This window comes from Apteryx mantelli, chromosome 3 (genome assembly GCF_036417845.1).
Source record: "Apteryx mantelli isolate bAptMan1 chromosome 3, bAptMan1.hap1, whole genome shotgun sequence".
NCBI classification, from domain to species: Eukaryota; Metazoa; Chordata; class Aves; order Apterygiformes; family Apterygidae; genus Apteryx; species Apteryx mantelli.
In genome coordinates this window covers 48391477-48418262 of record NC_089980.1, presented here as the reverse complement: position 1 = coordinate 48418262, position 26786 = coordinate 48391477, and the positions used below count along the sequence as shown (strand labels likewise).

At 40.6% G+C, this 26786-nt stretch overlaps 1 protein-coding gene across 2 annotated transcripts in view; it reads right to left on the bottom strand.

Annotated features, from left to right (window-relative positions):
* MEMO1 (mediator of cell motility 1) overlaps positions 1-25331 on the bottom strand; it is a 32666-nt gene extending 7335 nt beyond the window's left edge. The window contains exons 1-7 of one of the 2 annotated variants that reach the window (XM_067293315.1): positions 25146-25331; positions 13188-13269; positions 10903-10971; positions 8811-8923; positions 7287-7398; positions 5913-6055; positions 4670-4746 (exon numbers count right to left, since the gene is read on the bottom strand). In XM_067293315.1, the coding sequence (XP_067149416.1) occupies positions 4670-4746; positions 5913-6055; positions 7287-7398; positions 8811-8923; positions 10903-10971; positions 13188-13269; positions 25146-25206 (657 nt within the window). In that variant the 5' untranslated portion in view covers positions 25207-25331. The remainder of the gene's footprint in view (positions 1-4669; positions 4747-5912; positions 6056-7286; positions 7399-8810; positions 8924-10902; positions 10972-13187; positions 13270-25145) is intronic. The other variant, XM_067293314.1, reaches the window with a different exon arrangement.
* Positions 25332-26786: the final 1455 nt, after the last annotated feature.

Below are 26786 nucleotides of genomic sequence, written 5' to 3'. Positions count from 1 at the left end.
CATGGTAGTAAATCTACAACGCACATCATGTTTCGCACTGTTTATGCACTAGCTAGGAAAATAATACTTAAAGTCTAGTCTTAATAAGGGAAATAGGGGAAAAGACCATTGTCCTCCTACAACGGCATTTCTAAAGAAAAATAATTCAGTATCAACCCAGACTACTTTTCTGCTTACAAAGCACAAAGCCAACTGCTTTGCTAGTTAGGATAAATAAAATTATTACATCATCAATAGTAGAGGTTACCATTTCTGTTTGTTTTAATGTTTTGTGTCTACCTTAAGCTATATTCTCTGTGGAGAGGCCTAGCTTCTTTAGCATTAAAAACAACATTAAAGAATTCAATATTTATCTAAGGAAAAAAGAGGCAGCTGAGCAGGGCATATAAAAATTGAGCAAACTCCTTCCAAAAGCTGATGAAACATGACAGAGACCCTTGCGGCACTGTGTTCAAGGTCAAAAGTGCACTTCCCACAAGGCTGCTGAAAGAAGTTTCCAAAATTCACCAAAAGCAAAACCTACTCTGTGGGGAGTTTCAGCAGGGAGTCATGTGTTCATGGATGCACGATATTAGTTAACAGACGAAAAGAGATCACTATATATATCACTATATACTACACTATATTCTGTATGCAGTTGCAGGGCCATGATCTCATTGCAGTTACAGACATGGTGGGATAGCTTGCATGACTGGAGTGCTGTCATGGATGGCTATGGGCTTTTTAGGAAAGACAGGCCAGGAAGGCAAGGTGGTGGAGCTGCCTTTATGTGAGAGAGCAACTGGAATGTATCGAGCTCTGCCTAGAGGTGGATGAGGAGCGAGTCGAGAGCTTATGGGTAAGGATTAAAGGGCAGGCTAGCATGGGTGACACTGTTGTGGGTGTTTACTACAGGCCACCTGATGAGGAAGAGGAAGTCAATGAGGCCTTCTACAGACAGCTGGAAGTAGCCTCACGATCCCAGGCCCCGGTTCTCATGGGGGACTTCAACCACCCTGATATCTGCTGGAAAGACAACACAGCTAGGCACAAACAGTCCCGGAGGTTCCTGCAGAGCACTGGTGACAACTTCTTGACACAGGTGGTGGAGGAGCCAACAAGGAGAGGTGTGCTGCTGGACCTCGTACTAACAAACAAAGAAGGACTGGTGGAAGATGTGAAGGTCGGGGGCAGCCTAGGCTGCAGTGACCATGAGATGGTGGAGTTCAGGATCCTGCGAGGAGGCAGCAGGGCACTAAGTAGGGTCGCAACCCTGGACTTCAGGAGAGCAAACTTTGGCCTCTTCAGGGACCTACTTGGAGGAATCCCATGGGTTAGGGCCCTAGAAAGAAGAGGAGTCCAAGAGGGCTGGTTAATATTCAAGCATCACCTCCTCCAAGCTCAAGATCAGTGCATCCCTATGAGTAGGAAGTCAAGCAAAGGAGGTAGGAGACCTGTGTGGATGAGCAAGGAGCTCCTGGCAAAACTCAAGCAGAAGAAGGAAGTATACAGAAAGTGGAAAGGGGGACAGGCCACTTGGGAGGAATATAGGAACGTTATCAGAGTATGCAGGGATGCGACGAGGAAGGCTAAGGCCCGTTTGGAATTAAATCTGGCAAGGGATGTCAAGGACAGCAAGAAGGGCTTCTTCAAATACATCAGTAGCAAGAGGAAGACTAGGGAAAATGTGGGGCCTTTACTGAATGGGGTGGGTGCCCTGGTGACGAAGGATGCAGGGAAGGCAGAGTTACTGAAGCAAAGAAGGCATTCAGTCTTTACTGCTCAGGCCAGCCCTCAGGAACCCCAAACCCTGGAGACAAGAGAGAAAGTCTGGAGAGAGGAAGACTTTCCCTTGGTCGAGGAGGATCGGGTTAGAGATCATTTATGCAAACTTGACACCCACAAATCCACAAGTGCTGAGGGAGCTGGCGGATGTCATTGCTAAGCCACTCTCCATCATCTTTGAAAGGTCCTGGAGAACAGGAGAGGTGCCTGAGGACTGGAAGAAAGCCAGTGTCACCCCAGTCTTCAAAAAGGGCAAGAAGGAGGACCCAGGGAACTACAGGCCAGTCAGCCTCACCTGCATCCCTGGAAAGGTGATGGAGCAGCTCATCCTGGAGGCCATCTCCAAGCATGTGGAGGACAAGAAGGTGATCAGGAGTAGTCAGCATGGCTTCACCAAGGGGAAATCATGCCTAACCAATCTGATAGCCTTCTATGATGGAATGACTGGCTGGGTAGATGAGGGGAGAGCAGTGGATGTTGTCTACCTAGACTTCAGCAAGGCTTTTGACACTGTCTCCCATAACATCCTCATAGAGAAGCTCAGGAAGTGTGGGCTGGATGAGTGGACAGTGAGGTGGATTGAGAACTGGCTGAATGGCAGAGCTCAGAGGGTTGTGATCAGCGGCGCAGAGTCTAGTTGGAGGCCTGTAGCTAGTGGTGTCCCCCAGGGGTCAGTCCTGGGTCCAGTCTTGTTCAGCTTCTTCATCAATGACCTGGATGAAGGGACAGAGTGCACCCTCAGCAAGTTTGCTGACGATGCAAAACTGGGAGGAGTGGCCGATACACCAGAGGGCTGTGCTGCCATTCAGAGAGACCTGGACAGGCTGGAGAGGTGGGCGGAGAGGAACCTCATGAAGTTCAACAAAGGAAAGTGCAGGGTCCTGCACCTAGGGAGGAATAACCCCATGCACCAGTACAGGTTGGGGGTTGACCTGCTGGAAAGCAGCTCTGCTGAGAAGGACCAGGGAGTGCTGGTGGACACCAAGTTAACCATGAGGCAGCAACGTGCCCTTGTGGCCAAGAAGGCTAATGGCCTGGGCTGCATCAGGAAGAGTGTTGCCAGCAGGTCAAGGGAGGTGATTCTCCCCCTCTACTCAGCCCTGCGGAGGCCACATCTGGAGTACTGCGTCCAGTTCTGGGCTCCCCAGTACAAGAGAGACATGGCACTGCTGGAGAGAGTCCAGCTGGGCCTGTTCAGCCTGGAGAAGAGAAAACTGAGAGGGGATCTTATCAATGTATACAAATATCTGAAGGGAGGGTGTCAAGAGGATGGGGCCAGTCTCTTTTCAGTGGTGCCCAGCGACAGGACAAGAGGCAACAGGCACAAACTGAAACACAGGAAGTTCCATCTGAACATGAGGAAAAACTTCTTCACTGTGAGGGTGACAGAGCACTGGAAGAGGTTGCCCAGAGAGGTTGTGGAGTCTCCTTCTCTGGAGATATTCAAAACACGCCTGGATGCAATCCTGTGCAACGTGCTCTAGGTGACCCTGCTTGAGCAGGGGGGTTGGACTAGATGACCTCCAGAGGTCCCTTCCAACTTCAACCATTCTGTGATTCTATGATTGCTGTGCAGCATGTTTAGTTTTCCAATTAAGATTGAAAAAGTACCTTTATAGTTATTAAACAGCATACAGTAGCAATTACTTTCATCAGTATTACCAAAAATATGCCATTTCCTTCTGGTTAAATGACTACCAAAGGACTGGTACAAAGCAGTGTATTCACTGAAAGTAATTAAACGCCAAAGTCCAGTCTTCCTACAAGCTTCCACCACAGAAATTAACAAGCAGAAACTAATGTTTGTTAATGCATCTTAATCTGCTCTCCTGCAAAAACACTCAGAACCGCAAATTCCAGGACTCTCTAGGAAAACACTGTTTTTTATAGAGGAACCTCTCAACTGACAATTGGAATTATTAAAAATAGTGTAAATAGAATGAAGGCAAACTATTTACTGTTTTCATTCTAGCAGTAGATGGTGAAAAACTAAGTTAATATGGATACACAAAGCAAAAAAGCTCCAGAAGTCTCGCCAACAGATAGGATTTATTCTTTTAAAACAATAAAAAAAAAAAAAATTCCCTGAATAATACCAGTTCTCTTCTTTTAAGATATTTCACAAGAGTTACAGAAATGTTCCAAAGAGGTTTTTAACCAAATTTTAAGATTATGTATTTCTTGGAGAATTATTTCTATTCTGTGCCTTAAATACAGTCCTGAAGGCTAGCACAATTTTTAAAATTTAAAAATAAATCCTTGGCTCTTGTGATTGAAAAGAAAATGCAATATAATTAGTATCATGATTTTTGTGTATTTAGCATTTGTTTTAGTCACTAGTCAAACCTACAATGAAGTACAGGCTAGTGCTCTTCCCCACCACCTACCTCAGAGTGGGGAAGACTAGCCCCAAGAAAACAGTGACTTTTTTTTTCCTAACCAGCATAACACCCTACCGCCTTTCTTCCTAAGGATGGATGATGCTGAAACTATTAACAATCACAACACTGTTTTAATGTGCAGGTATCATAACTATCAAATCTGAACTACCACAATACTCAATTTAGAATTCTTATTGCTTCTCATAAATATAAGAAGGTATTTGAACAGAAATTAAGGTACACTAGGGGATTTTGGGTAAGCAAACATGCATTTATTTTCATGAATTATGCTTACTAGATTATACCCACAACATATTGTGCACACTCAGTAAAATGTAGGTTATTAGCTTAAAAAAAAACTCAAAAAAATCCAGCTAAATTCTTTTTGTGGTAAACAGAGGAAAAGTATACATTCAAGAAAATCTAATCTATAATACTTTGTTAGAGAAATTTCTAAAGTGTTAAAAGTAATGTAATGTACAGGAGAAATTTGTTAGTTAGTTCCACCAAATCTGAAAACTTACCATTTTATCTAGATGCTCAATGGATCTATAAATTTCTCCTTGGGATTCATCATAGTAACTGTAACGGAACCTCTGACCTTGAAACAAAAATCATGTATAAAATAAAAAAGGGAAAAATTGTAGCTAAAACACTCCCTAGTACTTACTAAATAATTGAAATTATAATATTTGTAAAGTAGTAATCTTCATTTATTATACTTTTTAGCTCCACTGAGGAAATTTGAGGGCAATCACCAAAGTAGCAGCCCAGAAGTGAAGAAAAACACTTGACAGGCAGCTATATTCCAAAAAACCCTACCATGTAGAATTGACACTGAAGTATCACTTATTAATTGCCTGATAATGCCTTGGAATCCAATTCTATAAATCAGCAAGTAAAGCAACATTTCTTTTTGCTACCCCTCCTGACAGAGTCAACCTGGAGTCAAGCTATTTCTGCTTGCACAACTATACCCACAGTAAATGAAGGTTAAAAGAAAAAGATCATGATAATTCAATAAACAGTTCTAAATGATGGTTCATTAGCCACAGTAGAATCCAGGTCATTCTTATATAGCTCTAGCTATTCCACAATTCAAAGATGAATAAAATATGAATTATATAAGGTGACCAAAGATGACAATTGAAAAAAAGGGAAGAAGGTCTGTTGTGTAACATAAAACATATCCTTCTGAAGTAGTCCCTTTCCCAGCTATTATCACACCTAAAAAAATAATAGAGTTAAAGCAGAAGGACAGAAGTCAAGGCTTCTGGAATCTCTTTAGCTCTGCCACCAAGATGAACGGGAATAACTGGTGAATTGACATAAATACTCCATCTACCACCTTACCCAACAGTAAAACATGTACAAAATTTACTTCCATCAGAGGAATGTTGCCATGTCCAGTGAATTCTTAGCCAATTAGTTTGGCAAGTTGCTTTGAGATGCTTAAAAGAAGAGTAAAAGACCAAGAAACTCCAGGCACTGTTATTTCACTGCAACAGTGAAGAGATGCATATAAACCCATATAACCTTCACCACTTCCTTCCTCCACTACACTGAAAACACATTACCACATTAATTTTTTTCACCTAATTTTCCAAAATAAAAAAGAATCCTTTTCAGCTTTACAAAAAGCATTTAAACTTCAAGGATACATTTACTAGAAGTTAAAAAATTAAATTATGTTTAATGAAAGACATTCTCTGAAAATAACTACAAAATATTTATCGTACTGCTATAATGAAGAGATATAAAACTCACCCCAATGGCAAAAGTCAGAAGAAACGACAAAGAGGTTACTAGGATCAGCTAGGTATTTACTGAAGAGTTTTCCAAATTCCTGTTCTTTTGATTCACTCAGTGCTCCGACCAATACAGGAACAATAGTAAACTCATCCTTATGGCTTATAAGCAAAAGAAAAAAGGTTGTAATTTTTTAAGTAACATCTGAAGTTTTTTCAGGGCTTGCTAACTGAAACTGCAGAATGTTTTAAAAGGATACTATTAAAGTGAAAATATAGTTAATTTGATAATATCATACTAGTAAGTTGTTTTAAAACATGAACCTGCTTCAATTTCAGAAAACAAATCCCTCCCCAAAATACCATTTATCTTTGCTGCAAAGTGAAAACACCAGGCAACCAAAAAGAAAAGACACAGTGAAGCCAACAATAAAGCAAGAATGAAATTCTCCCCATAGAGAAGCAGCACAAATGCTGGGCAATTTTTCAAGATATATGGAAACCCTCAAGATAGTGTATAGGAAGCATCCAGATGTGTATTGGCACTCCAGGGAAAATTTCAAATACTGTGGGAGAAAAAACAAAACAAAACAGAAAAAACCCAAAGTGATAATCACCTGCTTTTTTTAAAACCAAATTATTCATAGTGCTCACCTGAAATGTTTAAACGGAACCTTGATTTCAAAATGAGTATTAACACTCCAAACAAATTTTAAATCCTACTGAAAACACATATCAGTATCTGAACTTCTTTCAGAGCTGGGAAAATGGTTCAGTGACCACCCCCTCCCCCCCCAAAAAAAACCCCCCTCAAACCTCTACCAATACTGAATTATGAAATTTAGAGAAAGTAAGAAATGATTAGGTCACCTCTCACACACAAGGACAAGACTGATTCCAGCTGTACTTGCTCTACACTAGTATACAGACTAACACTTATATTTATTTTTCCAATTAGCAGTTTTATTAAAAACAACAAAACAAAAAAACCCACACAAACAAAAACAAACACTCAAGACTACCACACTTCAGGTCTTGCAAAAAGGGGGGGGGGATTCAAATATCTGGGAAGATTCCTGATAGCATGTCTAATATGAACTCTATTAAGTCAATATCAACATATGAACTCTTTTGTAAGAGGTGTTACGATTTCATTTTTCCGGTGTTTGCTCTGCTCACAGTATCTATAGTTCAGCAAGTAATAACCTTGTGTCCGATTTCTCCCACACCCCCATTCCTGCCTCAAAATTTTTACTGGGGGGGGGGGGGGCGGGAGCGCAGAAGGGAAATCCTACATAAGAGTATTATCTCCTCCTACTGCATTTTACATGCAGTTCAAACAATTAATGCATATAATACTCATTCTTGTACAACAAGTAATTAGCCCTAGTACCTTTCCATGGCTTTAGCAGTATAAGGCAAATGCATTTCGATACTGTGTTCATCTTCATCTGTCTGTAGAGACATACGCTCAAACATTCCAGTCTTCCACAGTTCTCCATAAACTGAAATGAATTAAAGATTTAGTTTTTTTTTTTTTAATTACAGTAAAGCAAACTATAGTGCATCTTTATTAAAAGAAGTCCACTAAAATATATTACTTGTCTTCAAGGGCTGTGATCATAAACCACTTGTTTTAAACATAAAATAAATTTATGATTAAATGTAAGTCATTAAGATACAAACATAATAAATTCAGTTCACAAAATAAACATATATATTAAATCAGTGGCCTTTTTTAGCTTCCCCAAAAAAATTTCAGTTACAATACAAAATTTAAATAATACAATAAAAAACATTTTAAAAGGTGTACTCATCTGCCTAGTCTTTTGATTCTTATTTTCACAACAGCATTATCATACATTGCAAGAAGAAAAAGTGCTGATAAGTTGAGCCATTGCAGCATGTGTAAAAACATTTTTCCTTTACTGTTTAATGTAATTTACTATCAATTAAGAAATTCACGGACAGTGAAAACTGATTAAGTAATCCATGCTTATAATGCATCTTTTCTTCTCTCAAATATGCCTGATGGTATGCAAACAGGGTGATCTCTGCACATGAAAACTCTCCACTGAATGCACAATTTGAAGTAGGGCAGTGCTTTGTTCCCCATTCCATGGAGGAATTCTACAAAACCTAAAACATGTTACCTAAGGAAATGTCTGCAGGCACAAAAGAAGTGCTATGCAGAAAGCCTGAACTAGCTTACTTAGCCATGCAGTCATGATAGAATGGCGATACATTTAGGCTAATTAGCCTAAGAAAGATACTAATTATTTAGATACACCTTGAGATAAGTTTGATATTTTGACCTGCATGCATCTTCATCGCACCTTTAATTTTAGTCTGAAAACCTGGTATTTTACAGACTAACAGTTATTAAGTTCTGTAGGTACTCTGCCAGTAAAAACGACTAACATGCAATAACATGTCCAAGTAAAGCCAGCTTTTTGTTCCTTTATTAGAAATAAACTCAAACCAGCTAAAGCACTATCTTTTCTTGCAGACAGAATACTTCACAGAATTTAGAGCAGGTGTGTAGCATATTATTATTCAAACATAACACTCTTTAATTTTGAGAACCGCTCTTAAAAAAAAAAAAAAAACACACACACACACAAAAAAAACCCACACTTTTTAGGGGGCGTACACCCATGATGGAAAAAATAAGCAAAGACTGAAAATTCTTTACTTGTAGGATCATAACAGCCATTTTTAAGATTTTATACAGTAATGCCAGCAACCAGCAGGATCTTTTAGAAGTCAGCTTTTATTGGAGTAAGAATAGTTCTACATTTGTATGCCACTTAAGAGTGCTAAAGCTCATCAACAACAGGGTCCCTGGCACTGCAATAACACAGGTAACACTAAAGCCTCAGCAATCTACCAGATGAAAGCTTTATTATGCACTTACTCTTTTGGTCAATTCGAAGATCATACAGAGGTGTTCTATAAATGTCCACACTGGAAAGTGCACATCGGGAAAGGGGCACGTGATGGGAAGGCCCAAGAATGAAAATTTTTCGGCTACAATTAACACAAAAGCCCAAAATTTAGACAACTGCAATTCTACAGGGACTTGCTTTAGAATACCAAGTTTAATAAAAAAAAGCGATACTTTGAGTGTTTGTCTGGTGGTTAGCAATACAGTTTTATTCTAATATGTGTAAGACCATGGGCCAATCCACGATCCAGCCTTACTCCGTATCTGAGAAATGACCATGAGATCAGTTGATTAACACTTCAGATAATCTTAAGCCTCTTAAACAGGCTATATACCAGAGAGCACTAATCAGCTAGAAAGTCTGTCTAGCTGGACTCACTCGAAGGCTGAAGTTTGTGTTAACCCCTTAGAACTGATTTTTGGACTCCCTTCTTGTACCACATCACTTTCAACAGCTATAGGTATGTGCTCTCAAATGAGGATTCTGGATTTATAAACTATTCAGAGCCTTTTTTTTTTTTTTTTTTTGATTAGCTCTACTTCAGGCTTCAAATTCAAATTTAAGCCATTCTCAAATGCTATCTTAATCCCACTGTCTCATTGAAAACAAGGACTTGGGTCTGCACATTTGTAGCTTTAGTTGACACTTCAAGCTTTCCCACACTGTTATCATGATCTTATTTCATAAAGTCATCAATTCCTGGCTCTGGCTTAGCTTTCCTGCCACAGGACTTAAAACACCACTACAGGAAATTCACTTTTTCAGAATCAGAACCACATCTTCTTGCTTCTGCACTGAACTACAGGGATGGGAGACATTAAGAGATAGTTTATTTCTTACATATGAACTGCTATAGCAAGCCATATTAAAAATACTAAAACTGTTTACAGAGCTCATTAAAACAAAGTATCTAAGTGTGTAATACTTCAGCTAAAAGACAAATTATTCTAGCAAATACTGTTTTACTGCATGACATATTTAGAAAGTGATGCAGGAAGTTTCATCAACTCAATGTCATTAAATCTGGGGAATGGAACTTGTTCTAGAAATTTTTAGACAAACCAGCTTTCTGTCACACCGCAAATCATCTTCACTTCTTTATAACACTTTAGAAAGAATCAAAACCATTGTTTTTGGAGAGTATTACAACATATTTCCTCATAAGCAACTGTGATAAGACATAGCCAGTTTTTAATATTAACATTTACCTAAAATTTAATTGCAAAATACATACTTTGAGCAAGTACCTGTAGATGTTTTAAAATTTAAAACTTTTTTGGTAAGTGTTTTAAAATTTTCTATCATTTAAAAAAATGTTGCAGTCAGCAAAATGTGTGAGAATTATTATACTTTAGCCTAGAATAACTGGCTTCATATTTTCAGAAACGGGCACAGATAATGGTTTTTATAGTTGTGCCATTATAAACATATGTTCATTTAAAATTATTACAACAGGTAACTTTCACTGACTTCAAATATCATATACACACAATGGTCACTTTTCTCCACAGCAGAAGAGAATCCTGGTAGTATTCAGCCCATAATCCTGCACTGAAAAACCAATGCAGAATCATGGTCAAATATTTTAATATACTTAAAAAAAAACAAACACAAAAAAACACCAAAACAAAAAAAGCCCAAAGAAACCCTGGGACCAGTAACAAACAGCTCAAGCTTTTGTAAAAACAGTGGAACATCAAGCAATAAAGCAAAATACGCATTGATATTATCTGAAAACAGAGCACCTAACCCCTCCCCTTCTAAAAGGTAGCTCCCAATAATTCAAGAACTTTTGAAAATATTGCTTTACATTTTCATCTTCAAGAATACTGCATTAAACTTTTCTTTTGTAAGACTAAAACAATTTGAACATTTATATGAGGTTAAAATAAAATGAAAATGGATGCATAAAAGATCCAAAAGAGAACAAAATTAAAAATGTATTTGAGCACTTCAAGGTGTAAAAATGTAACAGTAACATTAAACTTCTCCAAGCACTGCAATAGGATCATCTTATGCTTTCCACTTAAAATAATAAAAAGAGAATGCTTTAATACTTACGTAATATTAGGATCCACTTGTTTATAAGCATGGGCTGCACAAGATCCACAATAGGTATATCCTGCATGGCTGCAAATCAAGTTGTACAAAATGTTAACGTATTAAATATTATTTAACATATTTAATATTATTATTAAATATCTTAACACATTAAATATTATTAAATATGTTGGGGGTTTAGTGAGCTAGAAATAGCAAGAATGATCCAAAAAAATCAACTTGTGAAAGAGCTGGAGAGCAAGCACTGTTCCACTTAACAGTGGATCAGCTTAACAGAAGTTAATGCCGAAAGTACATTGGATATATTTGTTTAAAAAAAAAAAATTCTTGGTGATCTTTCACTTGAAAGTTATAAGTAGGCCTCCAGATCAAAGCAACTTTTATTATTTATAAAAGATACTAATACGCAGACTATACGACTGCATATTATCAGAAGTTCATGATAATGCTAAGTGTGCAGCCAGAAGATATGGGAATAGCAAGCTGTCAAAGAAAGCTCTTTAACCACACTCTGGGCAATAAAAGACATGTTACAAGAGAGAAACAGAGAATGAAAATGCTCTGGCAGTGAAAAGAATACCTCAGCAACAGAATGGGCATAAGGAAAGCAGTGGAACGCAGCGCAGTAATTTTTATTGTGGAGAAAAAGACAGATGTTTTATCATTGCCTATTGTTCTGGCCTAGAGTTTTCCTTGTCCTGTGTTCCTGTTTCTTCTCCTATCATGCTCCAAAAAGATTCATAATTATTCTGACTACTTGTTTCAAATATCATCATCTTAAGATCCATCCTTTTCAAGACTGTTCAAAACAGGAAAAGATTCAGTTTACACCACAAAAAGCATTAATTCCAGAGAGCATTCCCCAGGGTCCCAGGCCAAGTGGCAGAGAACGGTTCATGATCACTCAGTAGCACCTCCGCAGCAGACAGTTATGCCCACACTGCAGAGCACTTGGGTCACGTCACCTTTGGATCTCATCTGGAGTGCCTGTGACTCTAGGTCAATAATTACCATCAGTTATTTTAGATAGAGTACATGAAACAACACAGCTACAGCTTTCCAGGTGGTGTCATGTGTATATATACATACATATGTACGTACACACACACAGAGTGATACCTGGAGCAAATCATCCTCAGAATTACCCCTGGGTTTTACTTCAGAGGCAGTTAGCTCATTCCTTCTAAAGAGCTCAGAAAAGTACTAGCATACACACTACATGGATTAACAGGAGACTGGGACCTAGTGAATCAGCAAGCTAAGTTATTTGACAGTGTCAACACATCCTTTTGAAAGATTCCCTCTGCAGCAAGGTTTTTCAGTCTTTTAGAAAAATTTGATTAACTATATCCCACTTTACAAGTGAGACAACAAAGGCACAGATAAATGAAGCAATTTGCCAAGACCACAGAGAGATCTCCAGTAGCTCTGGAAAAAAACCCTCAGGTTACCTAACCCACAGCCAAAAGGCCTCTTTCCAGATATACATGCGAAAAAGACTACAGCAGATTTGGTCCAATTTCTTCTGCACAATCATTGGTATTATGGAATACTTCAAACATTATGTTAACGCTATGTTACCAAAGTAAAAAAAAAAAACTCATAATCCTTAGGGTGCTTTTTCCTAATGTTTCTTTCCAACTCATAATAAATTAGACTGACCCACATAGTTTTCTTACTACACGTCTTGACTATCTTCATTAAATTTAATTCTACCTTAATAATTTAGAAATAACCCTACAATGTAGCATTTTTTCCTATCTCTCTTATGAACAAAAAACTAAATAAAAAACCCCAAAGCAAACCATTTTGGATAACTGAATAGAGTTTCATCATCATTTTTGTAGCTTTACAAATTTTATGTATATGTACATAAAAATATAAATGTGTATGTGCATGTGTGTGTATATATACACATACATGTAATGTGTATATATAAAAAATGTGTACGTGTATATATGTGTGTGTATACACACACACACGTTCTGTGTTACAGATGCATTGAATGATCTGTCATCTTTAGACTACCATTCTAATCTCTTACCTGGCTTATACTCACAAACAAACGTTATGTCTTCGAACCATCTGTAAAAGGAAACTAATCATATACCAAAACGTGCACAGATTTTTGCCATTTCCACACAACATTCAAAATACTTATTTGAAAACTGGATTACATTCTTTTTACCTAAAGACAAGGTTCCACCAGACTTCAGAATCACTCAGAATAAAGAAGCATTAACAATTCAAATATTAAATATATTAAAAATAAATTTCAAACTTACGGTGCAATAATGGCTCTAGCAGGTCTTTTTGTGGACTGTACTTGAGAAAGCCAGCCTTCTAGTTGTGCATTCAGCTGGGGTCCTATGAAAAGACAAGGAAATACTGAAGCCATGGAAGAATCTAGCATACCTCAAAAATTAACAAATAAAGTCCAACGGATTTAAAGCCATCATAAACATGAAAGCTCGTGTTTCAACATCAAAAATAAACTCTTTAAAAACAACACGCCTGCAATGTGCAAGGTTACTCTAGGGAAGTTTCAACCTCCTAGTCCATGAAGATCATTTACTGCCCATCTGTGCAAACGGATTGCTCTATGGACTGTTGCACATACCATTTGGTCATTAGAAAAAGTGGCTGCTGATCTCAAAGAGAGACTAACAGATCTATTTCGCATGCAATCATCTTCCCAGAATTCAAAATGAAAAGTTACAGCAACCTATGGTGAGGGAGTCCAATATGGAAAGATGATAAAATACAAAGACCTTACATACAGAGACAACGGCTAATGGCTATAGTATTTAGTCCTTCATTATTAGCAAGCAACTGTAAGAGCAGAACACAAAGGACATCGCAAGACAGAAAAACTGTAACTACACAGGAGACAGCCAGAAGTGTGTGTGGGGAAGCTTATAGTGATTCTATAGCAACTTTTGGTCAAGTCAAGTACATAAACTTTTTTGTAATGTTAACTTTGGTGATCAGTCAACCTAATATTTGATTTTTTTTTCCCTCCTAAATCCTGTACCTCAACAAGTGGCAAATATTCTCAATTTAATTAGCTGACAGGTGATAAAAATGCCTTCCAGAAATAGCAACATTTAAAAAAATACATTCTAGTATTCTCCATTACAAATAAGCTTCTTGGTGTAAAGCTATTCCTGAAGGAGCAAATTTGGCATACATAGCACAATATTGTTTATGAAAGAATACAAAAAAACAAACTTTAAAGTAAAAAATCCTTCATCTGCTATTTTAGAAGTAGCATAGCATGAACAAAGAGAATAAAGTAAGAGATATACTTTTTTTTTCCTCCATTATATGCATTTGACAGAATTTTGTGTTAGCTGAGTTTATCAGTAAGGTATGGTACAGTAAGCTGTTTTCTTGTACAAAGCACCTTACATGTTTTTTGTATCTAACCCATGCAGAGGAAAGGAAATGCAACCCATAAAATCACAAACTGTCAGGAAAGGTCAGAAGCAAATTAAATGTCTGAAACTATTTCACAATCACGTTCCAAACTAGCCAGATCACAAGCTGACAGTTTCCTAAAGAGCTGGCAATACCTACAGAGAGCCTGTGTAGAGATGTCAACTTTTGAAGAATCCAATCAGTCACTCAACAATAATTGCAGAAAAAGCTTTCTCTAGAAAGTAAGTAAAACATAAGCCACCAGTTTCTACAGAAAATTTAAATTTAGATGTTTCATGAGAAAAGGACATCTTCTGTGGTTGTAGAGAACACTATCTTCTGGCATGTAGAAAGTTAATTAGTGCAACACTGTTTCCCTAAGCCTAAAATTATCTCAGCTGCCTTAGATGTCATCTGCAACTTTAACAAGGCAAAAAAGTGGCAAAGATTAGCCACTGTCACCACTGTAATAGACACCTTCTTAGTGAAAACATGAAATTGTCAGAAAAAAACCAAAAAACACACATACCAATTTTACACTGCTGCTTCTGTTGCCTGGAAAAATTACAAGCAGCAGAGACATGCAATGGAGATAAGGATAATGACATCCTAGAAAATGGAGGCTTTTGGAGAAGCTAAGTAGAAGAAAGATGGAAATAGATCTGTTTATGCTAAGCTACTAGGGGACTAACAAAACACTACTCTATTAAAAGCCCACTACTTTTTTTTTTTAATATATATATTTGAAAGTGAAGAGGCAGAAATCACTCCAAAAAAATCCAACTTCCTAATTCTCCCAAAGTCTGTAAAAGGATAAAGTACTTTCTGAGAGAAGTTCTTTAGAAGGAAACCTTTTTTTTTTTTTTAAACAGTTACTAACCATGCCTGTATATAAACACAGATTTATACAAAATCTGACCCATCTCACCCCTTTCCCCCAGAAGAATGCCCAATGACAGCACAACAGTAGGAACGCCAAAGCCTTTCAGAGAAGTTGAGACAGACTTGGGACTCTCTTTCCAAACAAGGCATTGTCTTTGGCCTTCCTCTGTCCTTCTTTCACAGCTATTTCTGGCTAAGGAGATGGTAGACAAATCAGATAACTTGCTGAACAGTTTAAAGACAAATTCAGAATTTCTGGCAACTTCCTAAAAGCTTGCATGATTGTTCATATTTGGCCAAGACTTCTGATCTTACAATGCGGTAGAAGAATAAGATGCCCAGGTTTGCTTAGTCTGCAGACACAGACACTTTGACAAAGTAACAAACATCATCTTTGCCTAGAGGCAGTGAAATGTAAGTAACAAATCAATATGACCCAAGGGATGAAACTTTGTCAGGATTTATATACGGACAGGCTATCAAATTTGCTTTCAGATCTTCTCCCTTTAATGTGACTATAAGATGACTTTTCAGATCATTAACTCTGACCTAATGTAAGTTTCCATACAAGCTGATAATTTTTTGCAATATTTTAATAAAATATGTAATCAAATACCTCTCTCTCCAAAGGACTAACACAAAGGGAGAATGGAGAATACAACATATCCTTCTGACCTTTTAGCTAAAGGAAAAAAAAAAAAAAAAAAAAAATCAAACAGCACCCCAAAAGAACTCACACTATCTTTCAGCTTCCTATTGTTACAAATACTTAATGCGGATATTCTAAAATTGCAATTTTCTTGTTACCAAATTACCTAGGGACACAAAGCAACCCCTAGTATCAACTTTTAGCTAACGTGTTCAGAGAGGTCCTTATCAAACATGACAATGCTTGAGGCTAAAGTCAAAATATTTGAATGGGATATACAAAATATAAATAAATCCAGATTAGCGTTGTAGATATGCTCTACCATATGGAATTATAAGAGATGAATAACTTCTTCATGAACAGCCCTATAAGCAAATTTTTTCTAATTTTACTCAGACATACATGAATAGAAGTTTGTGCAAATACCACTGAGATAACTGAGGTAATAATCTGTCTCTAAGTAAAGAAGCATGCACATGGAATAGCACTGCCTATCCTTCTACCGCAGGGGTAAAAAGTATGAGCGGTCCCTGCTTCTTTAGCAGCGTGTGGAGCACCCAACTTGAGAAAGCTGGCAGAATGAGAAGAATTTTTTTTAAGGCTAGTCTGGAGAGAAAGCTCTAGGGATGCATCTTTTATGAACCATCAATACTCTTTAGTGTTAATAAAGTAAGATCAGTCTTTTTACCAAATAAAGAAAGATCAACAAAATATGATCTTCACTGAAGCACATAGTATTAAGACCTGTAATTAAAGCCTATGAAATAAGGTGTAAATAAAGGCATGAAAATAAGAATGCTGACATTATCATCTGTGGACATTTCACATGCTGTTTTGTTTAGGAAACTGGCAGAAGTTACATCATATTTAGAAACAACTTCAAACTGAAACCAAGTTTCTATCAGACAGGTTTATGGATACATCTACAGGCAGAATTTATTCAAATATCTTGTCTAAAGAGAGTGGTTTTTTTTTTAAACTATCAACATTATCCCCTAACAAAGGACTAGAGTAAGCGGGAAGGAATCCTTCCACATTAAACACATGCCAGTATTACCCAATGAATAATACCACAAAGAAGTCTGGTAGTCACACGTCTAGGTTCATCACCTCGGTTCATAGTTGTCATGGTACAGGCTTTGTAGGTTAAGTTAAGCTAGTACTACGATGGTTTGTTTATAGACTGTAAATTAAGAACTTAAGTTTAACAGTTGTATTTGAAAGCTCCAGTTCATGTCACATTAAGATTCTGTTATCAGTGCATTAATTATCTTGCTACTGTACAAGGCCATTCTTTCCAGTAAAGGGGAAACAAAAATATTTAATTCACTCTTCAGGCAAACTCCAATCTGAAATGTGACAAAGGACTAAGTGGTTTCCCTTCTCATTTAAAATCACAGAAAATATAACAATTGTTTTAAAGAACACAGGACCTACTTGATAAATCTTTGTTTCTAACTGCAATAAAGGCTAAATCTTTGAATAAAGGACAAGTGTTATCTATGCAAAGACTAGGATTTGTCAGAAATAGAAAACGATTTTCAAAGACGCATGTTGATGAGCACATTCCCTACTGCTAGTATATATTAGTCTTCCATTACTGAATACTGGATGAAAGGATGAAACAAAGAAATCAGTCTATAAGGCAGAAATTTGCTTATGCAAGCTATAGGATTGAAAAAGGAGCCATAACGGATACACAAAAGGATACAAATAAAGATCACATTGACACTACATAAACTCCTGTTTTACACATTCTAAGATGAACATGAAACAGCAGGTAATGAGGGAGGGAAAATAAAACTGAAGCCATAACAGAACCACTGATTCTGCTTTGGAGGCAGATCTCACTTGCATGTCTCAATTTTCTTGCATTCCACTAGCTCTCTAATTTCCTTTACTGAAAGTTATTAGGAAATAAATAATCAAACTGCATCAGCATTCATTAAGAATATCAAGCAATATTCACATACATGGCTTTATAAAACACCTTCCCAGTTAGGTCAGAGATCCAAACAAACAACCATCTGTTTAGCAACTCCGAGAAAATAATTTTGGCTCTAATGTTAAACACTTATGTGCTAAATGCAATCTGAACTTGTCAAAGTATTCACTAGGCGATACTTCCCAGACTACTTTAATAATACCAGGAAGATGACAAATGTAAAGCTCTTTTCAAAATTTCAACTCTTAGTAAAAATTCAGTTTACATTATGCACTTGGAATATCTTTATTCAGACAGTACTTCAGTGATTCAGCAAGAAATAATAGCCTGGAAATTGTATTTTAAATTATTTTGGTATACTTTTGAAGAATACAATGTTACAATCTGCATATTAATATCATGTTCCATGATTAGTTTGCAAAAGATCCAACAACGACATATCCGTCTTCCACATAAAATTTCTAAACGGAAAAAAAAAGGGAGAGAAACAAAATTTAGTATTAACCTTGCAAAGCACATACTTCATAAGTTTGCAAGGCACTACGATGGTTTGTTTATAGACTGTAAATTAAGAACTTAAGTTTAACAGTTGTATTTGAAAGCTCCAGTTCATGTCACATTAAGATTCTGTTATCAGTGCATTAATTATCTTGCTACTGTACAAAGCTCCTTTCACCCAGACCAGGTCACTACTTGCTTCAGTGACCCTCACATACTTTTTACATTTTTTCTGCATCCATTTGTCCAAGACCATCTACAAATAACACACTGATGCCACTGAAGCATTGCTTTTACATTATGTTTACATACAGTACTGAATGAGCCTCAATGAGTTACTCCAATTTTAGAGAATGTGCCAGGGTTCTCGGCACACCAGAGTTCAGCACTTCCAGAAAACTGTTTTACGGTACAGCGACCGTCTTTCTGAACCACCTCCTCATGTCACTATGCATAGTCCAACAACACACAAGACTGCACATCATCTTTCCTTCTATCCACTTCAGCTACTGCAAAGACTTAGATCACTACAGAGAAGTGGTTCTGCTGTAATTTAAGGTAGGATGCAGTAGCTCTGAGGGTCAGGGAAAGACATCCTAGCAGCAGTGCTTGTGCCTCAGAAGCTGTAGGCAACAGGCCTGGTGGACAGACCATGCGTACTCAGGAATATCGCGGCAGGGCAGAGACAACTGTAACTGCTGTACATGCTTTCCCTGATGCTGATGAGAAGATCCAGCTCAGGACAACAAGCACAGAAGTGCTGGGATTACATCATTATTCATGGAAAATGGACACCTTTATGTCACTCTACAGGGCCCCCAAGCCCCAGAACATGCAAGTGAGAAAAGCTGTGCCAACTCAGAATCACATTGCTTTTGCACACTGAAGCTGGCTACTCTGAAGAGCTATAAACCAATAGTGGGTCTTGGCTTAGTAAATCAGTATTTGGTGCAGAGGCAGTAAAAGCCATTAATGTGGGTTTTATTGGGGATTACAAAGGAGTAGAAGCGCAAGCACTCTAGAAGAGTAGCTCACTCGGAGAGAAACATGATTTCTAAACTGATCACTCATGATACACATCTGCCTATTCATTTATTTTCTGATCCACAGAAGTTCTTCCAAGTAGTATCCTTTCCAACTGCTCTAGACACCACTGTTCAGACCTCAGACAGCCTGAAAGACAAGTTCTGAACATCCCTGCATGACAGCCAGTTATTCATGAAAGCTGGTGTTTCTTGCCCAAACAAGTAAGAAGCTTTAATCCTTACAAATACTACCAACAAGATTTCTGCACCTGTGTACTTTGGGGTTCTTTTACTCATTAGCCACAGCAGCAGGAGACAAACTCTGTACACAACAGCACCAGAGGTTTAAGCTCTCTTCAAACAGTTATGTGGAGACAGACCATGTACTTGACTCATCATACAAAATACCATTTGGTAGATGGAAAAAGTCCAATGGCATTTCAAATCAACACTGCAGTTACTATGTCAACTCACAATTGTATTGATAAGGATATAGAAATGAAGGTTCTAGTTTGCTGGATTGGCACAGGCTACCAGAAAGGACACCCCTAACCACAACAAAGGCTGGGTCAGGAAGAGCAGGGAAATAAGCCATACCTAATACGGCGATGAACTTGTTTTGCAGGGCAAATTTCAGATCACATAGTGTTGTTATTTGTGCACCACTCTCAATTTGGTTTTGCTGATGTGGTTTGGAATAGCTTACTAAAAAACTTTGTGTTTTGTCTGTATTGGCATTCCACTGACTGGGGAAAAGTTGAGGCAAGATTTATCAAATGTTTTATTAAAGAGCGTCATAGTACTCAATTAGCTCTTCCATGAGCCAAGCAAGGCAGGTCAGCTGCCAGTAAATAAAGCATGTAAAGTGCCTTAACATGTGACATCTGACTTTTAATGGCATGCTATACACAGAGTAAGGAAAAAAGGTAGGCTGATGCACATCTGCCAATGACTATTTTCATTTCAGGAATGCATGGATTGACTCCCAGCAGAACTGTCCAATGCTTATGGAATCTACTAGCATAAAGGAGTAAATTGAGACAGTTACCACATTCTATCCTGCAAATAGTCCATGTTCAGTTGAGTGCCCTGTGCGTCATTCCTGCTTTATTTCAACTGCTTCTTTTGTATCTTGGAACATGTCTGCCCTGCATTCAAAGTCACGGAAAATTATGCTATTTTTGTTTCAGGTTGTCCCTAATCATCCCATTTGCCCTACTAGTCAAAAATCAATGTCTCAAGAGGTCTGTGTGGCTGAATTCACCCAGCAGGAGTGTGACTTTCTGCCAAAAATAAATTATTTTAACATTTTTCACCATAGAAAGATGAGACACTTTTTTTTGAACACGCTATATGATAGCAATGCAACAGGTTGATGCCCTTATCTACACAGCATGCCTTTATCTCCTTTTGCAAGTGTATTTAGCAGCAACCATGCACCAGGTTGCTAGCCCATAGAAGCAGTAGCATGACACATTCTGGTTTTAACTATTTTAAAACAGTTATATGGATCAAGGTCTGTGAGCAAAAATATAGGGTAGTTAGAGCAGCAGCCTACAATCAGCAATAGTCATAACACTATTTCAGTTTGGAAGCTCAGCTGCAGAGATTCCCATCTTCAGTGCTGCTGCTAAGAAGAAGAAGGAGCAACTTTTCTAAGCCTCTGACTGAACACACCCCATTGTTGCAAGGCAGATGCTCCACAAGTCCATGGCTGAAGTCTACTAACAAGCTACACAGACTGATGTAGAATGAACATGAAATTCCCCACACCAAGAACTCTAGAAGAGAAGATATGTAAAATTTGATCAAGAGAATCACGATACTGAACTCAACTGCAGAAACTTACTAAGGAACTTGCTTTTTAAAGTTTTCTTTACAACAGCATACTATGAATGAAGAACACATGGGAAGTTAAATGGCTGCCGCCACCACAAAGCCTTTTTTTTTTTTTTTTTTAAACCCTTCTCAATTTCATCAAGAGAGCAGGAACTGCTAACACTTTCAGTCTGGAACATCACTTTCCCCGCTAACAACAAAGTTGGTTACTTATTGTTAGATGTGACATTCTAACATCTAGACACGCTTGGACGTGTATAATTGCACAGCCAGTCACACCAGCTCTGTAGAGTTTATTGGCGTCATACAATTAGGTGATGTATTCTCACTAGAATGCAGTGCATGTTTATATTTTTCAAGGCAGAATCTAAGCAGTGCATGTCACATAACTGGAGAAAATAGAACGGGGAACCGGGGAAGTTGCATAGCTTCTCCCTTTAGCTGAAGCAACGGCTGCCCCACAGAACTGGGCAGTCTTAGTAAAGACAAGAAATGCACATCTTCTAAACCCTAAACATACATTGCATTTACTCTCCACAAAAAAGTAGTGGCTGCCTGTTACTTGGTTGTGGCTTCAGCTCTGGTACTGCTTCCATTCCTGGAGCTCACTCCCTAGAAAAGCCAGATAATCCAGTTAAAGGATATCCTCTGACCACAAAACCTGTCTTGCATTCTGGATCTATTCTTCATCCTCTGCTCCCACAGTTTTCAGAGTCCCCTCCTCATCTGACCTCAGCCCTTCTTCCCCAGGGCTGACTTCTACTGTCAGATCTGGCAGATATTAAGTTCCTTAAGCACAGCAGTGGGTGCCCTACTGTTGCAGTTTTTGCTGACATTTTCCCCTCAGATACCAGGCACCTCTGGATAAACTGCCATCTAATTGAGGTCATCCTAACACAGCCTCTTTGAAATGCTTTCAGAGATAATGATTTTGAACACATCCTTCAAAAATCACATTTCTTTCTCAGTGTCCTCTTGGACAGGTAGAGAATACTAATGCAGTAGTAACTGTAGTAGTAACTTAACAGTAGCAGGATGAGAGCTTCCAGGACACCTGCTTGCCCTGTGTACCCAAACTTAGCTCTGTAGAAATAGAGCAGTTTTCAGGAAATGGGAAGCTTAAATGCTAACCAGTTTATATATAACCCAGCAAATCACTCCTGGGCCTAGATGGTAAGCATGAAGAGAGTAGGTAGGACGACCTGACAACACAATCCCTGGAGAATTACAGGAATGTACTGAAGAACTATTACAATGCAAACTCTAATCCCTGCCTCAGCTGCATCCTTAAAGCTATGCAGGTTGAAACCATATGATAAAATCCAGACTTTCTTCAAATAGTACAGTTGAGGAAACCAGCCTATGTTAGAAGTTTGAGAGAGCAGATGGCATGCAAGTTTGGCCTGATTTTAAGTTAAGACAATGGCAAACACATACACTCTTGGTCCCCATTTGTTTCCTCTTTAGCTTTGATGCATCCTCAGCAGCAGCAAATAATAGCTAGTCCCTATCTTGTTGAACAGGAAGAATTTCTGCTCTCATGTACCCTATGTAAATTGCGCAAGAAACTTCTTTCTATAGGAAGAGACATAATAATGCTATTTTCTTACTTGAGGAAAACCTTATGGGAGAAAGAAGGGGGGGGGGGGGGGAGAAGATTTCCCAAAACTCCAGGCACTGCAACATTAAGTTCTACCCACAACAACCCACAATGTAACAGTTACAATTTAACTTGTTAGAAGAACAGTCACCAAAACTAGTTACAACATGCTTCAGTTTAATATTTTTCTCCTGCACTGGAAGTGTCTGGGCACCATTTCACACCTCCTCAGCAAGCAATAACCAGAGGGCAGCCCAAAAGCAACTGGAGCAATATGTTTTTGGACATCCTATCACAGAGAAGTAGTACTGGCCAAACTAGTCACACAGACTCACTGGGGTGTAGTCTAACAGAAAGTTATACGCTGAACTGGTATAGAAAAACAGCCAAATATAGCACCCATGCCTCTTTAATTACAAAGAAACTAAAGTTTTTGTTTTATTCATAAGTATCCAGCAGTAACTTGGTGTGAAGTCCAATATCAAACTAGAAAATTTACATGTAAGGCTGTTTGGCTCTTCCACATTGCACAGTAATTTGCTGCCTTATTAACGAATGAAAATACAAATAGCATGGGTAAGTTTAAAAGTGTTATGGTAAAGCCATAACATTTTGAAGTCCTTGTGTGTTTTTAAGTATATACCTTCAACATGATGCTGCTTACTTTCTGTAAAAAGGAGTACTACCTACCTTCCTAGACAATTGAAAAAAAAAATGCAAAGGCTATCTACTCTAGATGCAGATTTGAGACCAGTTTTGTAATGGGCAAAATAGTAATGTTTTGAACGTTAAAATCCAAAGGAAAACAATCATCCTCTATTGTCACCCTGAAACAGTTTACCCACCATACTGAAGTCCAGCTACTTATCTCACAATCCCTTTTTTCCTGTATTACCCTCCCCAGTATATTTCTTTCTTACCCTCTGAATGTCTGCCATATACTTTATACATTAATTTGCAGAAGAGAGAAGGAAAACTCTACCTATTGTAGCCAAGAGAAGTGTATGACTTATCACATCTACTTTTCTTTAAATGTCAGTTTAGGATCCACAATACTTTTGTTATTGTTTTAATCATACCTCTCCCATCCTTCTGAACTCAAAATATTCTTTATGACAGCCTCTGTTCATCCAAGCTCATTCACCCACATAAGTTTTGTCATGATCTTTACTCCTAAGGCCAGTAAAAGACTGTACCTTACAAATCACCTTAATAAGGATTGTGAAAATACAAACGTGCATCTGCAACTGCAGAGGGGAGTCGTCCCCCCCCGCCCCAGAAAAAGAACAATAAAGCTTATTTTCAAACATAGGTGCTACCAAGCCATGAGTACAGGTTTCTCTCTGTTTTGGGGGGGGAATGGTGGTCCATGTACTTCTCTCCAATGCACCACCTTTGCTCTTCTGTTCTTTTTCAACATGTATCACCTCTCTAAATGGCCAGAGTCCATTCCGTACTAGTGCTTTATAACTTTTCACTACTATGGAGAATGCACTAGAAAAAAAGAAGAAAGTTCATCTTGGAGTTCACAAAGAAAAACAAAACTCCTTATTTCCTCCCCCCCCACACACACCCCATCAGCTCGCTTCTAGCTCTGCAAGACACACGAGACATCCTGCCTTCTCTCAGACGACCCCAGGAAGAGACCCACCTCTGAACACCAAATTCCTTTCATCTGCTCTCACCTCACAACTACGTAAAATATTCAGAACAGGCTTTTACCTGTTCCAGTGCAAGTTTCTAGAGCACCGAGGGACCCACAAGAAACAATGTAATTCGCCGAGTGCCGACAGACCTTTTGCCAAGCCCCGAGTCAATTTTTCAGCCGGGGAGGCAAGCAGCCGGTTTAGCAGCGACCGCTCTCTGCCGGTGCCCAGTGTCACAGCGAAGCAGCCCATCCACACGGGCCGGGGGGGGGGGGGGGGGGTAAGCTCATGCAGCCTCGTGAGACAAAAGCACACATGCCACCGCCACCGGCAGGGCCCCGCGCACACGCAGACACAGCGGCGACACATACACACACACACCCGGGGCTGGCAGCCCCCGGGCCGCCTTCCCGCCCGCCAACGGCTCCCCCAGGCAGGGAATAACGGAAGAACGGCTGCTCTCCTCCCCCCCCCCCAAAGTGCGCGGGGGGAGGGGAAGATAACGGCTCCCCCGACCACCGCGGGGAGGGACGGCGGTCCCGGGCCGGCGCCGCCATGTGCCCGGGCCGCGCTCGCGGAGGCGGGGCCCGCCGGTCCCTCCCCGCGCGGGCCGGGCCAGGCAAGGCGGGCCGGGCCCGGTACCGGCGGCGGCGGCGGAAAGTGCTGATTCAGCCCCCGCCCCTCTCTCCCCCCGCCGGCCCGGGGCTCGCCGCCCCGCTGAGGGCCGCGGCGCCGGTACCTGAGGCTGTGTACCAACTGCCGGCGTGGCTGGCCTCCCGGCAGAGCACCCGGTTGGACATCTTGGTGCCGGAGCCGCCTATGGTGTTCGGGGGAGGCGGTGGGGGACGGGCCCGGCGGCGGCGGCGGCGCTGCTCCCCCTCCTCCCCCGGCACGGCCCGGGCCCCGCGGGCGGGGGCGGCGCTGCCGGCGGCGGCGCTGCCGGCGGCGCCTCCGGGCGGGCGGGCGGCGAGCGGGAGGGGGGCGCTCGGAGGCGGCAGTAGGGGCGGCGGGGCCTGGCTGGGCCGCAGGAGCTCGCCCCGCGGGGGGGAGGGGGGAAGCGCGGGGACAAAGCCCGGGGCCGCTGCTGCCGCCGCTGCCAACTCCGCGCTGGCAGGTGGGGGGACGCGAACAGAAGGAGGCCGCGGCAGCAGCTGGGTTTGGCCCGGCTCGGCTCCCGTGGACTAGGGGCCGCACGGCCGCCGTTCCCCCATTGGACACGAAAGCAAAAGCCTCGTCGCCATTGGGCGACCGCCCTCGCCGTCCCCGCCCACCTCTTTGACAGGCCCGGAATGGAGCGGCACCGCCTCGTGGGGGGAGGGGGGAAGAAGGGCGGAGCTGGGAGGGAGAGCCGCTTCGGATTGGCCGACCGCGTTGCCTTGGCAATCTCCTCTGGCCTCGCTGATTGGTGGGCCTGTGTCTCTGTGGTGAAGGGAAGATTACGAGCGCGGGTCAGACGAGGGGAGGCCGGGGTGGGGGAGGAGCGAGCCGGGGCCGAGCGGGGGGTCCCGCCCCGCCCCGCGCTCCTGCCCTGCGCCCCTGCCCGAGGGGGCGGGAGACCCCGCCCCGAGGCGGGCACCGGCGGGGCCACCCGGACAGGCCGCTGGGGAGGGGGCGCGCGCCCCTCCCGCCGGCCCGGCCGGCCGTTGGAGCCACCGGCGTGGGGCGCCGGGACGGGACGGGGCATGAGCGGTGGTTGTGCTCCCAAGGCAAAGAGGTGCTCCCTGCTTCCCCGGGTTACCCTCTCCCTCTGAGGAGAGGATAATTCGGCTTGTGCTACCTCTTCTGCTTTCTTGGTCACTGTTACAGGACGTGGAGCTAGCGCAGATTTTGAAGACAGGAGGAGTATTGATCTCAGATTCCTTGAGATCATCGCTTTAAACCATCATTCCTTCTCGAACATCTGCCTGTGTGTGTATTTACGTCTTTGCTGCGGAGGCATGCAGCAAGGCCTGTGGGAGTATATTTGTGTAGAAGGCAGCTCTGTAATTCTTTTCCGTTTTCTCCCTCCCCACTCCTTTAATTTTTTATTAGCTTGGTGACTGGACTGCTGCCATGGAGATGTCAAGCAGTGACCTCCTCCCTCAAAATAGCTAATAAGAGACAATTGGAAAGAGGAATATGGCCAGTAGAAAAGGGGGGAAGGGAAAAGGCAAGGTAGCCACTGACATGTGAGATACAGCCAGGAGAGAGGGGAGCCACAGCAAGAGAGATGAGGGGGCTGCAGCCATGAAGAGAGTAAGGCAGACTGATGCTTTGTGAGGTGGAAAAAGTCTGGGCCAGGTCAGGATGCATATTTTACTTCCCCCCATATATCATTTTATTCTTTAAAAAAAGTCTTCCACCTCAAGCTATAAATGCATTTAAAATGTAGATTTTTTTT